This window comes from Mytilus edulis, chromosome 4 (assembly GCF_963676685.1).
Source record: "Mytilus edulis chromosome 4, xbMytEdul2.2, whole genome shotgun sequence".
NCBI classification, from domain to species: Eukaryota; Metazoa; Mollusca; class Bivalvia; order Mytilida; family Mytilidae; genus Mytilus; species Mytilus edulis.
Window position 1 is genome coordinate 18787585 of NC_092347.1, and position 17152 is coordinate 18804736.

The window sequence follows — 17152 nt, forward strand, 5'->3', positions numbered from 1 at the left end:
AATAATGGTAAAAATGTTTAATAGAGGCTACTACAGCTAGTAGTTCTCTTCTGGTAACACAATATTTTCTCTCAGATCTACTGAAAGTTTTACTAAAGTAACAAATTACTTTTTCTACTCCATCCTGGAGTTGGGATAGCACTGCTCCCATACCATCATTACTCGCGTCGGTATCCAAAATAAATAAATCCTCCCTGGTAGGGTAGGCTAAAATAGGTGCACTAATTAAAGTAGTCTTTAATTCCGCAAAAGATTGTTGACATTCTCCGGTCCAGACAAACTTTTAGTTTTTCTCAGTATTCTTATACAAAGGTTTAGCTTTATCAACATACGCAGCTACTTTTGCATAGGTACTATTTCTGTACTAAAAATATGCAGTACTGGAAATTTACATTTAATATTTAGTACTATTTCTTTACTTTAAAATTATTGAAATATTTAGGTACTTGTATTTTACAGTACTTGATTTGTACTAAATATTTTGGTACAGAAATAATACAATTTTCCATGTTTGAAAATCATAATTTTAAGAGATTTGAAATAGAAAAACTTTCAAAATGCTGAAAATGTAACGGTAGTAACCAAAAATCTGTAGTACCTAAATTTCAAGTACAAATTACGTACTGTAAAATACAGGTACCTAAATATTACAATAATTTTAAAGTAACAAAATAGTACTGAATATTAAAAGTAAATTTCCAGTACTACAGATTTTTAGTACAGAAATAGTACCTATGCAAAAGTAGCTGTGTATTTCAAAATAAATTTTCTATAATAGGATGTTAATCCTAGAAAACTTCTCACATCTTTCACACTATTGGGCACTAGCCAGTCCTTAACTGACTGAATTTTATTAGGGTCAGTAGCTACTCAACTTTCTCTAACAATGTGACCTTAACATTTAACTTCTTTCTTATGAAAGTTACATTTCTTTGGATTCAGCTTTAAATTAGCTGCTTTTAATCTTTGAAAAACTTCTTTTAAGTTCTTCATATGTTCCTCAAATGATTTTGAGAAAACAATTATATCATCTAAATAAACTAAACAAAAATTCCAGGTCAAACCTGATAAAACTGTTTCCATTAATTGTTCAAATACAGGGGCATTATTACATAGACCCATTGGCATTCTCTTGAACTACCAGAGACCACCCTCTGGAAAGGAAAAGGCTTTTTTTGGTCTATCCTCTTTGGCTACCGGAATCTGATAATATCCTTTTAAGGTCCTTTAAGTCGACGGTTGAGAAGAACTTGGAGCCTGACAAGGAATCATTGTGTCATCTATACGTGGCAGGGGTAGGATGGACGTAAACCCAATAAATTTACGGCGCGAAAATCAAAACAGAATCGCCGACTACCATCTGACTTCTTCACAAAAACAATATTGGAGTTCCAGGGACTTGTAGAGGGTTCTATCATATCTTGCTTAACCATTTTCTGAATTTCAGCTTCAGCATCCTTCATTCTAGCTAGGGGTATTCGTCTGGGTCGCTGACGTACTGGATGGTGATTTCCAGTATTTATTGTATGTTCAACTTAATCAGTTAAACCAATGTCCTCAGAGGACTTTGAGAATATACTACTATATTCTATCTAAAGGTCTCTAAATTTTTCACTTTGATCTTTATCAAGATAAGCTTGACAAGACTCAAAGACTTCATGTAAATAATCAGGTAATTGTCTCCCCTTATTTACTATAGCTTGGCCACTAGCCATACTATTAACAAACTCAGAAATTTGAATATCTTCTTCATCTAGTTTATTGTAGGTAGCAATAATTGTACCCTTATATAAAGTGCAGGGCTCTTTATTAATATTTATTATCCTCAATGAAATATTATACATCTCTGGATGTACAATTGATCTTGCCACCAATAAACCATTTTTCTCCATAAACTTCTCATTAGGTTCTATCAACCCAGCTAAACCTCTAAAAATAGGTTCATCTGACTCCCCAGAAACAATAATTTCTGAGTTAGGAGGCTCATCTACTGTCTCTTGTATAGCAACTCTATAACAAGATTTAGCACTGCTTGCATAATGATAACATTGAATTATCTCCCCTTTAATCTTCAATTTATTTTGACTTAACAAGACATCACAGTCATGACTCACAAGAAAATCCATCCCAATGATACCTTCATTGGAAATATCAGCCACTTAAACATTGTGGTGATAAATATGATCTCCAAGACAAATTTCAACATCAATTTGTCCTATAAATGGTGCACTATCACCAGCAGCAGTAATTAAATTATTATTCACAGGATTAATTTTTGGAAGTAATGAGGGATTTATTTCATCAATGAATTTCTTACTTAAAATAGTAACATTTGCTCTGATTCCTTTCACGGATTTGTCTATACTTTTTGGACCTTTTGGATTATAGCTCTTCATCTTTTATATAAGCTTTGGATTTCAAATATTTTGGCCACGAGCATCACTAAAGAGTGTATTGTCGAAATGTGCATCTGGTGCAAGAAAATTAGTACCGTTAATTTTATTGCTCCAGTATCCACAAGAAAAGCTAAACATTTACATGTATCATTAATTTTACCTCTGACAAATAGTACATCATTATTTGTCAAAGATTCATTTATCTTTATCGACTTGGGCCATTCTGTCCCGGCCTGGCTCCGACCCCTGAGTCCGACCTCACCTGGTTTCCCTGTTGATAATAATTATCCTGATTTTGTCTATTCTGGCCAAAATTATTATTTCTCTGGTAAAAATTTCTATTCCCCTGACCGAAATTCTTATTCTGGTTATTATATCCTCTCTGACCATTTTGATAGTTCCTCTGTTGGTTACCTCCCCCTTGGCTATTCCTATTTTGGTTCTGGGACATACCCTTTATATTTCTGGACAATGAGACCAGTTCTCATTTAAAATCACTCGATTCATTTTTTAATGATTTTAAATCTTTCCCCTTGTCATCATTCAATTTTGTATTAAATCTAGCACCAGTCTGAACTGAATCTGCCTGTCTAACCATGCGACCTTTTTGTCTCTCTGCTAACTTCAATGTGTCTAGCCTAACAGCTAGTGTTTCTGCTTCATGTATAGACTTAGGGTTGGATTCCCTAAGTCTTAGTCTCAGATCAGCATCTGGTAAAACATCTATAAAATGTTCTAGTGCTAATACACTAGTTATTGTAGATGGAGCACTTGGATAAGCTTGCCTAGTCAATTTCTTAATTGACTGGGCCAGCTCAGGTAAACTTTCTTCTTTACCTCTCATACGGGTCTGGAGTTTTGCCCTAAAAAGTTCTGATTTTTCAGCTGAACCATATCTATTGGCCAAAACTTTTACTAAGCTATCATAGTCCTTCATAGATTCCTTATCTAGTTCATTTAAAAGAGCTCTTGCTCCCCCTTTTAAACTACCAGCCAATATCAACATTACTTGTTGTTACTTTGTGGAGGTTTTCATTTGGTTTATACAAACCACAAAAGAAACCTACATTTTCTATCATTGCTTTTGTACGTGGTAAGCTGATGCGGGTGAGTTTCCAGCTCAGATTGCCTGTTTTTTTTTTAATCATCTATCTTTTTTGGTGTCTTTTTTTTTTTTTTAGCTCTCTTTAGTTCTGTTGAATTGAACTTTAGATAGGTTCCTTATATTTTATGAGATTTTCCTCCAAATTCTCATATCCAGCATCAGTATTAATACACTTTGCCGATGTAGGGCATTGTAGCAATTCATACTGACAAATTATACATTTAAAATTGAGAATGAAAATGAGGAATATGTCAAAGAGACAACAACCCAACTAAAGAGCGGACAACTGCAATGCAGCTCGAGAAACTCCCGCATGCGGATGTGGTCCTCCGCTGGCCCTTATATAAAAGTGTGTACTAGTTCAGTGATAATGAACACACATTAAACTCCAAAACATATAAAAGAACTAAAATAAAGTCCAAAGAACCTCTTAAACATTTGAGGAAGAACTTCCTGGTCATTGATCATCTGATGTCTTAATAATTTAAATCTTCAAGAGTTCATCTTTGAATTGTTATTTAGACCCATGATTTATAAAGTGTAAGTCTATCTACATTCAAAAATAATAATGAAACGATAATTTTCACCATAAATGAATTTTAAATACATGATTCTATTACATCCGTCTCACTTTTGGCAAATTAAAAGTCGACATTTCTTTTTAATTTTAACACAAAATTTCGACCGGAAGTGGACCAAACGTCACCAAAATGCTGCTACAACTTCACAAACAACTCTGAAAACCATCTGATGCCATTCCGATCAAATTCAGACATTAGTTCTTGTAATTTAAACTAAAAAAAATAAAGAGAATTAAAAAAGTTGAGATTTCAACATGCATCCGCCATTTTGGATTTTACCGGAAGTAAATTATATTTCCAGCTTGCCTCCATATCTAAAATTGAAGAGTATAGATAGAAGTGTGTTTGAGCAAAATTTTGTGCTTTTAACACGAAGTGCACAATTCTTTCAAATATTGCACCTATATATATTGTCCATTTTAAAAATCAATACAACTTGCAACATTTATTATATTAGGGGTGCTTCTCAAATCTCTTTCACAACTTATTTTATTTTTACATCTTCTGCAGAAATTTAATCAAAAAATGAATATCAAAATCCAGTGAAATTTTTGATACTTTGAAACTTAAATTGCATTTAGATTTCAATTTACTGGATTCAGGCATTCTGTAAAACCTCTCCAGGTGCACAAGTTTGTCTGTATTCAGAGTGAAAAGTGTGGTGCAAGAACGGCTTTAAATGGTTATGGTGAACTCTGTCTCACTCCCAATATGTTTTCGTGATCTATAATCTCTAGATACAGGTATAGCCGTCTCTTCTGTAATTTATCCAATTATGTCCTTTTCTCTTTTATGATATTTGAGAGTGAACTGCATGGTGGGTGATGCATTATTAGCAGAATACGCTTAAGTTAACCTGTAAACGCACCCGCTATCATCCCTTTTAAATTATATGTGATTAACCAAATTTGAACATTGTTTAACTATACCGTAGTCTTAATAATGTAATGATTTCTCTTATATGTTTCTATTAGTTCTTAGATGAAAAATGTTTTACCTTTCTAAATGAGTTTTTCATCCCCACATTCATGTCAATGAATACTCTATTTCGACAATTTTGGGGATAACACTCCTTCATGTTTATAAAAACAAAGCTGACTTACTTTTGTACTTAAACTGTTGATATCCCGTCATTTGTATTGCAGTATTGTATCATTACTTAATAATACATTGTGGGAAGTCACACTAACACACAGGTCGCCAAGTGATTTTACATTCATGGTCATTATTACATCTTAACAATCCTTTCTAATTCATATCTTGATAAAACACGTATGATTTATTAAATAGACATACATGCATCAGTAACGGCTTTCATTTATCAACTTTTAGCCTATATACATTTTAAAATTTCACCAGTTAATCCATCATTGTATTGGATACCTAAACTACATATGTGTCCTTACAAACAACGGTATATTGCTGGGTCTTCCAAGTGCTCCACGAAACCTCTTTCTAAATTATTAACATCTATTTTATCAGCAATCAAAGACGGGCTTCAAAGTTATTGTGAAAATGCCTATTCTAGAGGTGGCGTGAATCAGATGTAGATACTTAAAAATTCCAAAGATCTTTTAGAGTATATACAATCTAACTCTCTTTCATCTTGTAACAGTATTAAAACATTTGACTTTTCTACTCTTTACACAAGTATTCCACATTCCAAGCTAAAAGACAAATTGAAAGAGTTGGTATTACTTTGCTTCATAAAAAAGAATGGCCAACGTAGATACAAGTATCTTGTCTTAGGGAGGGATAAATCATACTTTGTAAAGAATCACTCTGATTCAAACAAAAAATTCTCTGAAACCGATATTATCAAGATGCTTGATTTATTGATTGACAACATATTTGTAACGTTCGGAGGACGTGTTTTTCAACAGACTGTCTGCATCCCCATGGGAACAAACTGTGCCCCTCTACTTGCCGACTTGTTTCTTTATTATTATGAGGCTGACTTCATGCAGGAACTTCTTAGGAAGAAAGATAAGAAGTTAGCAATATCCTTTAACTCTACTTTCCGTTATATAGATAGATGACGTTCTTTCACTAAACAATTCAAAATTTGGTGACTATGTGGAACGCATCTATCCCGTCGAATTGGAGATAAAGGATACTACAGATACAGTTAAGTCGGCTTCATATCTTGACTTACATCTAGAAATTGACAATGAGGGTCGGTTGAAAACAAAACTTTACGACAAAAGAGATGATTTCAGCTTTCCAATTGTGAACTTTCCATTTCTAAGTAGCAACATTCCAGCAGCACCTGCATACGGGGTATATATCTCCAAATTGATACGATATTCCCGTGCTTGCATTTCCTATCATGATTTTCTTGATAGAGGGTTACTGCTCACAAGGAAGCTATTAAACCAAGAGTTCAAAATGGTGAAGTTGAAATCATCCATTCGTAAATTTTACGGACGCCATCATGAGTTGGTTGACCGTTATGGAATAACCGTTTCACAAATGATATCAGATAGGTTCCTTACGTCGTAACTACAATCCCCTTCCCTTTCATGAATGTGACCTACCGAATTATACTATTTATCGGATTTTAATCACATAAGCAACACGACGGGTGCCACTTGTGGAGCAGGATCTGCTTACCCTTCCTGAGCACCTGAGATCACCCCTATTTTTTGGTGGGGTTCGTGTTGTTTATTCTTTAGTTTTCTATGTTGTGTCGTGTGTGCTATTGTTTTTCTGTTTTTCTGTTTGTCTTTTTCATTTTCAGCCATGGCGTTGTCAGTTTGTTTTAGATTTATGAGTTTGACTGTCTCTTTGGTATCTTTCGTCCCTCTTTTTTTTTAATCCGGTGAAATCGAAAAACTATGTGTATTTATTCAATCAAAGCACACTCTATTCAGTTAAATCCTATCCTATTTTACCAGGTGATTTAGAAATGTTCAAACATTTTCTTCTGTTGTGTATCTACGTTTACTTGTTTTTTATAAGATTTATTACACTTTCACTATAATTCCAAAAGTCTTTCCACAGAAAACTTCAATATAGAATTAAATCATGATTTATGAACTCGTATAGTATATAAAAAAGCAGATGTGGTATGATTGCCAATGAGACAACTATCCACAAAAGAGTGCATTTAAACATGAAACTTATATACTAACAGTCAGATATATAACTCTTATGTTGTATATAACATGGATCATATTCTTTTGGTTTTATACACGTTCGGTTAAATGATAAACTTGCAATCCAGACAGTATTTTGATATAACTGCACTACCACCATCTAGCTATAAAACCAGGTTTAATCAATCATTTTTTACCTAGGAAAATGCCTGTACCAAGTCAGGAATGTGACAGTTGTTATAAATTCGTTTGATGTGTTTGAGCTTTCGATTTTACCATTTGATAAAAGACTTTCTCTTTTAAATTTTTCTCGTATCCAAGTATTTTGGGTTTTTTTTACATTTTTTTATAATCTATTACAGTGTCTTAAAATGAAATTGGTGCAGTTAATGATACTGAAAACAGAGAATTAATTTTTAAATCCAGGTGTATGCGACACGTAGCTATTATATAACATTGTTTTCTTTGTACAAAAAGATTATTCAAAACAGTAAAGGTCTGTCCTGAATAAGACAGTACCATAGTGGATTTTTTTGTAAGAAGTTAAATGTAGTAATATCAATTAAAATACCTTTACCTGTTAAAGTCTGGCTCTTTGAAATTGTCATTTTATACAACTCATGTACAACACAAAAATTATTACCAAAAGGTTTTATTTTCTACGCAAATTATAATGGAACATTACAATATATATTGGTAATCCTTAATTTGGAACGGTGTCCAAAGTTGCCTTTTTTGTTAAAAGGTAATTTGACATTTTGACGGTTAATCATTAAGAAAGTCTTTAAAGCATGAAAAATGTCAAACAAAACTAGAAAAATAAAAACAAAACAAGAATGTGTCCAAAGTACACAGATGTCTCACTCACGCTATCATTTTCTATGTCCAATGGACCGTGCAATTGGTATAAAATCTATAATTTGGCATTAAAATTAGAAATATCATTGAGAACATATATACTTAGTTTCGAATTGATTGGACTTAAACTTCATCAAACACTATCTCGACCAAAAATTTTAACCTGAACCAGGACATACGGACGAATGAACAAACGGACGCACAGACCAAAAACATAATGCCCCTCTACAATCGTAGGTGGGACATAATAAATAAATATTTCAAAAATATAGAATTTTAGTATACATTATAATCCTTTCATTTCAAAGATACCAATTTGACGGACATATGGTAACTGGATTTATCTCCCGATTGCCAAAGCATTGATTTAAGAGGTATTTGTAAATATGGAACTACGTATGATCGCAACTTATAATAATATATTGAGGAAGGAAAAAACACTTTATAAATTTCGTGCATCCGAAGCACTTTACTGTATTTACAGTCATTAAGAACGCTGAAACTTATATATTTTATACCCAAGGATGTTTCAAACACGCAGAGTAATATGACCAAAGGAAACCTAAAATAGCTAAAATCATCTAATGTTAACTGAGTTTGAGAGAGTAGAAGCATGAAAGAAATACTTAACTGTTGGTCAGTCTATAATATATTAAAAGGAAAAAACAATGGATACTCATCTTTGTCTAAAACTGAATTTTAAAAACAATAGCTTAGAAGGTTCGCCCTAAAATATATTCAATGGTTTCAAGTAGTGGCCATTGCCCCTCTAAAGTAGCAATCATTAAAATATATCTTAGCCATGAAGTTGTCAGTTTGTTTTCGATCTCTAAGTGTGAATGTCCCTCTTGTATCTTTCGACCCTCTTCTACAATATAAACTATAAGAATGCAAAGACGGCAGGGAAAATAAGAGTTTTATTCTTTTAAATGAATGTAATATTTTTGTTATGCAATCAATATGTATTCAATTATTATGCAATTTATGGCACAATTTTGGACAGTTCACTCGAATAAATTTAGCTCTATCATCTTAATCAACACAGCAGGAACTACAAAAGGGTGTCTCAAATTTTCGCTATTGTATTCCATTCCATTCTCTCATCAATCTGTAATTAGTGTAAAAATGGATGGAAAATAACTGTGATATACCTGACTATGTACATCCATTTTCTCATGTAGAAAATGATGGATTAAAACCTGTTTTATAACTAGCTAAACCTCTCATTTGATTGAAAGTCGCAAAAATTCCATTATATTGAAAACAATGTGTGAACAAAACAAACAGACGTTATAGGTAAAAAAGGGTACAGCAGTCAAAATTGTTTTATAATCTTAATCACTACAAATTATTGCATAAAGACAAGGAACACGAACTTATATTATAGACAAGAATACAAAATATAACCCCAGCAGAAAAACATGTTGTCGGGATGAATACGTTTTTAAATCATTGATGAATAAAGGATTTCTAAAATTCAATGAGAGATACAGCGACATAATTTGCAAAAAGAAGGTGAATTTAAAAATAGCAAATACTCAGCAATTCAAGCACCCCTTCTTTAGAACGGCTCCCGTAAAACTCATAAAACAAAACCCACTGTATGCACTTGACAACATTCTTTTATACATTTGTTTTTAAATGTAGCTCCCGATATCTGTCATTTATCTAAAAAAAGAAATCTTTTAGCATGATGAATAGACTGGTGTAATATTTTGCCATTACTTATGCTGGTTTTAAAAATATCTTAATTGTAATACAAATTAAACAATTAAATAATATATTTATTTTTGTCATAATTATACATGTTTAATTGCTTATTGTGCTATTCTGGTCAATTCTTTATAAGAGTAAAGCTAAATATATAAAATTATATAAAATACTAAAAGTATTAGTGTGTTCGTTTACAAACATATGTTTTATTATCCACAAATCTACCTACCTTAAAAAAGTGTGTTTTTTTTTATATCATTGACTATTTTATTGGTTTTTGTTGCATGCTATATCATTAAGTATTATGTTTTGTTTTGTTTCTATGAGGAATATCAATATCATATGTTTTGCTTTCAATTTGATTTCAAAAATATCAAATATATTTAACTATTTTAAATCAAATACTACTAAAATCATTCTATAATTTTTTTCAAGAAACAAAAGAAAAATTCAAACAATAAGTGAAAAAGAAAACCGCAATTCTAAACTATGCCCATCGATTTCTTTTAATCATCTCCCCTTTTGATGTTGTAACTTTGAATAAAATGAGCATTTTTCTACATTTTACACACTTTTTATAGCTTCAGTCAACAAACATCTGTGCACACAATTAGTCGTATGTTCTTGGACACTAAATAACCCGATCATTTGAAATGGTATTAACTGTCAATAGAATTTGGTAACATAACAGATTAAACATTTGAATACGTTTCAAATCTTATCAGCAACATAAAAAAGGTATATGAGAATGTACAAAAAATAATACTCATATCGCGAGTGTAATTTATGTAGTCTTTTTTTTTTTTTTTTTTAGAACAAATGATTTTAAAAGAAAACCTTTGAAACATCTTATCAATTTGCATCTTGGTTTTATAATGCCTTGAAATTTAGACCATAGTCAGCATGTAACAACTCAACACCAAATTCAATTATATTTCAATGTCGGAACAGTTTTATAGGTACAATTGATCAGCGCTAGTTTGTCAAAAGGGTATCATTCGTCCCATTTAACTATAAAAGATCTTATAATTTATGTTTCATTTTTCATTCAAATTATAACAGTTATTTATATTCATGTTCAAATTTATAAAGAAAACAAATCAAGAAAACGAAACAAAACACAACCTGACAAAGTACAATTCATTCCATGCATATGGAAGGAGCTGGTGTTATATACTAATAGTGTGACGACATTTCAAATTTCAATTATTTTCGTAATAAATTCAAATGTATGGAATATATTTTAGACAGAATTTATCGAATTTGTATACCAAAAAGTACATTTGAACTAATTTTTCAGTTAATCGTTGAAGAAAAAAATATTTTTAATCCAATTCTCTTACGTTTGATAAATTACAAATTTGTATTATAAGTATAAAAATAGACGAACTTGATATATATTTCGGATGTGTCTACTTTTGTGTTTCAAATGTCAGGTTATGTAAATGTATTTCAGTTGTTTCCTGTAATTAGTTAATACTTCAGCTTTATCATGTACATCTTTTGAATATTCATTTTATTAAATTTACTGTTTGCAAAAGTATAAATTACTCTAAATTATAGGGATTTTCTGGTAACTTAACAGAAAACCCTTGCCGTTTTTGGCACAACCTTTTTGATCTTTTGGTCCTCGATGCTGTTCAACTTTGTACTCGTTTCGGCTTTCAAACTTTTGTATCTGTGCATCACACATAGGTCTTGCGTGAACAAAATACACTTCTGGCGTATTAAAATTTTGAACTTGTTGCCTTTTGTTGGCTGTTGTTCGTGTGATTCTTTGTTAATTGTGTTCTCCAATTTATTTATATTGTAGTCCTGTGTTGTCATTTTGATGTTATATTTCACATGGTCATAAAAGTGCGAGGTTTGGCATGCCACAAAACCAGGTTCAACCCACCATTTTTTCCTTTAAAAATGCCCTGTACCAAGTCAGGAATATGGTCATTGTTATATTATAGTTCGTTTCTGTGTGTATTACATTATAACGTTGTGTCGTTTGTTTTCTCTTATTTTTGAGTGTAAATTCACATTGCGATAAGACGTGTCACGGTACTTGTCTATCCCAAACTCATGTATTTGGTTTTGATGTTATATATATTATTCTCGTGGGATTTTGTCTATGTGTGTTACATTTTAGTGTTATGTCGTTGTTCTCCTCTTATATTTAATGCGTTTCCCTCGGTTTTAGTTTGTTATCCCGATTTTGTTTTTTGTCCATGGATTTATGAGTTTTGAACAGCGGTATACTACTGTTGCCTTTATTGGATCAATATATGTTGCAATAACTTGTTTCTATATCCACTGTTAACAAATATGTTTAAACTACTGAGCAAATCCCATACCGCATAGTTAGATATTAAAGGCACTAGTTCTGAAATGACAAATGTATAACAATTTAAACGAGAAGGCTAACGGCATAGGTTACAAGTTTGTTTATATAAAAAAAAAACGAAAACAAATGGTCCAGAGTTGGTTAACATTGTCAATTAATGTAAGGGAAAATTCAGTGTTATGCCATTTTCAGGCATTTTCAAACATAAAAAAAAATTAGGATAAAACAAGCAACAAATAATGATGATATTAGTTGAAATTTCGGAAAAAAAAATCTGAATATAACTTTATATAACATTCCCCATGGTGAACAAAATAAACAACGTAGATTCGTCAATTTATTTTATATTTAAAAATAGCTGATGCGTTTGAGTTTATTTAAACGAAAGGCTAAATCCATGTTGTTTTCAAACACTAATCGACGAGGAAGACGATTAAACTGAAACTGCAACAAAGATGTTTTCTCTTCGATGAGTAAAGCCGAAAAGATTCTTTAGCTTCTCACTACACGTAATAATGTATGTATATAATGTTTAGGTTACAAGTGTCTCTTTGGTATGAAGTATAGCGATTGATTCTTTCAAAAACAAAATTAATTGTGTTTGTTAGTTAATTTCAAAGAGTGCTAGGTACATCTTTATCAGTAAAAGTAAATATCTTGTTTATGTGAATTTGTTCAGGTGTTTTATATATATACCATCTGAGAATATTATCACTTTTTTTTATAGATGCCATTATATGTGACGAGCCGAAATATAAAGGAAATGGACCACCTATATTTATTTGCAGGTCTGCTTCCAGTAAAAACAACCTTTATAAATGCGTTTTTGGCAGTAGATGTTTATCGTCTAAACTTACAGACACTATGAATATCATAACAAGATTTAAATTATTATACCCACAAATAGCTGCTGATGACGGTAAAATACTTCTGGAGTTTGGTTTAACCTCTTTAATGCCTGGTGGTTGGAATATAATTGTAAGAGGCCAAAGGTGTATGGAAAAACTCGGATTATGTCTATATGTCCATGTACTAAATAACGTATGGACAAAACTGGAACACGTTAGATATAAACAGATGTCCGAATATGTAAAAGTAGACATAACACTTGAACTTCATCAATCAAACTTTGTTCTTCTCTCATTCCTTAAAAAAATATACACATTAAATACATCAAACGATTTATGTATGGACGATCTTTATCCAGTGTTTGGATTTTACAACACACACCTTATCAATATTTCACAAACAGTTTATTCCAAGAAGGAAATACGCTTCAACGACACTACTGTTGATCCGCACCTATTTATTTCTGAGGATAGCACTACAATATCGACTTGCAAATTACCGGATAAAGGCAAACCTCCTTCTTTTTGGGGAAGTGTCCTTTTTTGCATTCCAATAGCAGTGTGCATTGCATGTATTTATAGTTTTAGCAGGACTTATAATGAACCTATTCGTAGTCGGTGAAATTCAATATGGCTTTCATGATGCTCGAAGAAGCCAACGATATTCAAACAGGACTAAAAGAATTAAGTTTTAGGTCAACAGTAATAACAAAATATCAATAAAGAAAACAAATCATAAATGCTTCATTATTAATGCCAAGAAAGATAACTCATCATGTATGAAATTTAAAATATCCAACTATAAACCACCATGAAAAACTATCTGCATATATGTACGGTCAATACTAATGGCCTACAGCAACATGAAAAAAATAAATAAAATAGTAAGTTGGACCAGACAAGGATTTGTATAGTAAGAAGGATTGGAATCTCGCGGTTTATCGTAATCTCTTCCGCGGCAAGACTTCAGTACTCGCCACTATTACTACTGTGTATAACGACAGTTGACAATGTGTTTGTATATTAACTTCTGTATTTTTTTATTTTCAGTCAATTGTCAAAGAAATTAACAAACATCTTTCTCTTGTAAATAATGTCATTATAGCTTTATGCGAATTTGCATCTTCGGAAACCATCAATGTGCAAAACCATTTTTGTGACAAAAAAGAACTGACCACACATTTCAGGACGAATTACTGCATTGCGTGTTATAAATTATCAATGCAAGAAAAAAAAAATTAATTGTACTAAAAACATTACATCTTTAAATCCACTTTGGTTTCTTATCAGAACACTTATATCAATTTGTGCATGATTTAATAGGGCAACTTTATAGTGTCAGCTCTCTGTCATACATGTATAACGGCCGCTCAAGTAGTCAGTCATGGAATTATTCATGGTTATGTATTATACATGTATAATACAGAAATTAACTTGAAAAGAGCGACTTGTCATATATCAAAGAAGACTATCTTTTTCTGATTGTACATTGGTACACTTTCATATGAGGTACGTAACAGCAGTTTACATCAAGTATTAAAAACAAAAGCAATACTTTTCTGTTTGTAACTTTCATGCTTTCTAGGTCTAAACTGTAGCGTCTATAGATATTTATCAATAAATGTCTTTGTAAACATAACTAAAATGTTCATTGTTTAACAGTAGATATTTTTTGTACAATTTTGCCTTGTATTGACTTTATAGCGCACAATTACTAATATACATGTACAACACTGACTTTTTTCTATCAAGGATAGATTGAATAATTGCTTACCGGTACTTCAACATCATTTGATCTTTGGTAAACTGAGCTGTCTCATTCAATTGACAATCATACCACATCTCTTTACTCTTAGGTCTTAACTTCAAATTTGGTATAAAAACTATTTTTACAATGTGTAGATGATAACTATGAAATGGTTATTGTCTAACAGAAGATCCTTTTTGTACAATTTTGCCTTGTACATGTATTGACTTTATAGCGCACAATTACGAATATACATGTAAAAACGATTTTTGTCTATCAAGATAAGAAATAACAATATATTGCATAATTGCTTACATTAACATCATTTGTTTCTTTAGTGAACTGAGCTGTCTCATTCCATTGACAATTTTACCACATTCCGCATCTCTTTACTCTTATGTCTTAACTTTAAATTTGGTATAAAAACTATTTTTTGTGCATGTATTATGTATTGGCTGTTGGTTTCATGTGATAATATTTATCGACCTGCTATGCTGCATGGAGTTTGTTGGTGGTGGTTGACATACATTCATTGATTCAATCATTGTACATGTAGACTACTAGTTTTTAAAATCTTCATATGATATTGGATGGATAGTTGTCTCATTTCAATCATATCCCATATCTCCTTGCTTATTTTACTACATATACATGTACATCGTCAATATACACTCAACACCAAGCAGATTTAAAGTATTAAATGAACCTGGCATGTAATGGAGTTTAAAAAAAAATATGTTCAATGATTTATTTTTATGTTAAAATATAGAAATAATCCAATTTAATCCAGGTATCACATGATCATCTATCAAGTCACTATCAAAGTTCCCTACACACAAAGCGTAGCTTTCAAGTTTTGGTATAACAGATTAAATGTTAATAATCCAATGAAACATTGTTGGTATATCCTCCATAAATGATATTCAGAGGAACGTTCTGGTTAAAAGTTGCATTCAGTTGTACCGATACACTAGTATTTCTATTTAAAGGCATGCCATATATATGTTAGTCCACACGATTAGTGCATAAATGGCCAACTGCTGTTGGCACACAACTGCTTAGACTTTTTTTGGTGACTTGAATCCTTGTGCCTAGACTTTTCTTCCTAACATTCACCAGTTTGAGTATTTTGGAAAATACTGGAAAAATGTGTAATATAGTTACATGTGGCAATAATAATACAATAGCTTATGGCTTAAACAATTCAAATATCAAATATGTCCTTAACAATAGCAATACTACCTCAAGATCTCTGCTCGAACAATTATATTTGCAAAATTTATGTTGGATTTCTATGGGTTTATGTAAATTCGGGAATTATTTATACTTGTAGCAATGTTTCTATTGTTTTAAAATAAAATATTTTGCAATATTGTAGGATCAAGAGATGTTGCAAAAAAAAATCAAAAATAACAATAAAAGGAATAAATGTTAGATATTTTGGATATATATAAAAAAAACTACATTTTTTTGTAACTGGGCTTGACTGAAGTATACATGTAGTTTAGTGCAGTTCGGCCAAGAAGAGATAAAGCTCATGTAAATTTGTAATGCACAGGTTTTAAAAAATTATGACGTCTTGTTATTTTAATCATTTGCGTTGACGCCTTTGCAGGAAAACATCTTTCATTGTTTGATTTGAAGTTGTTGCAGGAAAACATTATTTAGCCTAGCAAAATGCCATAATTAACAGGCATAATAATTAATTGGACTTAATTTTGTAATACATGTGATATGTGGTATAAACAGATAGAGAAGAAGGGAGTCCATAATAATAACATCATAATAAGAGGGGGCGCAGTGATTTATAATGAAGACAAAAACAGCACTACCTATGCATCATTAAAGGCATTAAAGTAGATGAGCTGTGTTGGTGTATTATTTTGATGTCAGTAAAAAAGTACATTCATTTGTACACAATGTACTTTCACAATACCATGATACTAGAAAGGTCAGCTGGTAAACAATGGGCTGAACATTTGAAAAGATTACCATCCATGCATTGTCCCTTTCCACATCGGCAAAGGCAACACTATGGAGTTTTCTATGGAACATGACTAGTTAAAATTGATGTAAAACTATTTCGAAACACATGGTTTAACGATTTCATTTCGGTATAAACAGGAAGAAAGTATCAGATTATTATGACAACTGGATTCCCTCCCAATTTAGACCTGGTAATTATAAATAGCGATTCATCTGAGAACCACATTGATTTTTAAAGACAGAAAAGTATCACAATTCCCTTGTTTAGCGGTTTGATCTTTCTTCATTACACTATATCACCAATGTTTTACGTTTGTTAACATGTTTGACCATTACTCTAGGCCAATCAGGAACTTTATTCATTTTTCCTAAGCCACCTCAATTTTCGCTCCAGAACGCCATTTTTGTTGTAATCAACTCAAAGAAACGGAAAAATTAGGAAAACTAATGCATCAATCATTACGACATTTACTCAATACACGAAGAAA

At 31.7% G+C, this 17152-nt stretch overlaps 1 protein-coding gene and 1 long non-coding RNA gene across 2 annotated transcripts in view; one reads left to right on the forward strand and one right to left on the reverse strand.

Moving 5' to 3' along the window:
* LOC139519128 (uncharacterized) overlaps positions 1 to 13671 on the forward strand; it is a 40555-nt gene extending 26884 nt beyond the window's left edge. The window contains exon 8 of the mRNA XM_071310943.1: positions 12811 to 13671. Coding sequence (XP_071167044.1) covers positions 12948 to 13553 — 606 coding nt within the window. The 5' untranslated portion in view covers positions 12811 to 12947 and the 3' untranslated portion in view covers positions 13554 to 13671. The remainder of the gene's footprint in view (positions 1 to 12810) is intronic.
* Positions 13672 to 15412: 1741 nt separating this feature from the next.
* Positions 15413 to 16787, reverse strand: LOC139518394 (uncharacterized). The gene is made up of 2 exons (XR_011663329.1): positions 16671 to 16787; positions 15413 to 15817 (listed from the first exon to the last, which is right to left on the reverse strand). It is a non-coding gene; the product is annotated as an uncharacterized lncRNA (long non-coding RNA).
* Between the last annotated feature and the right edge of the window lie 365 nt (positions 16788 to 17152).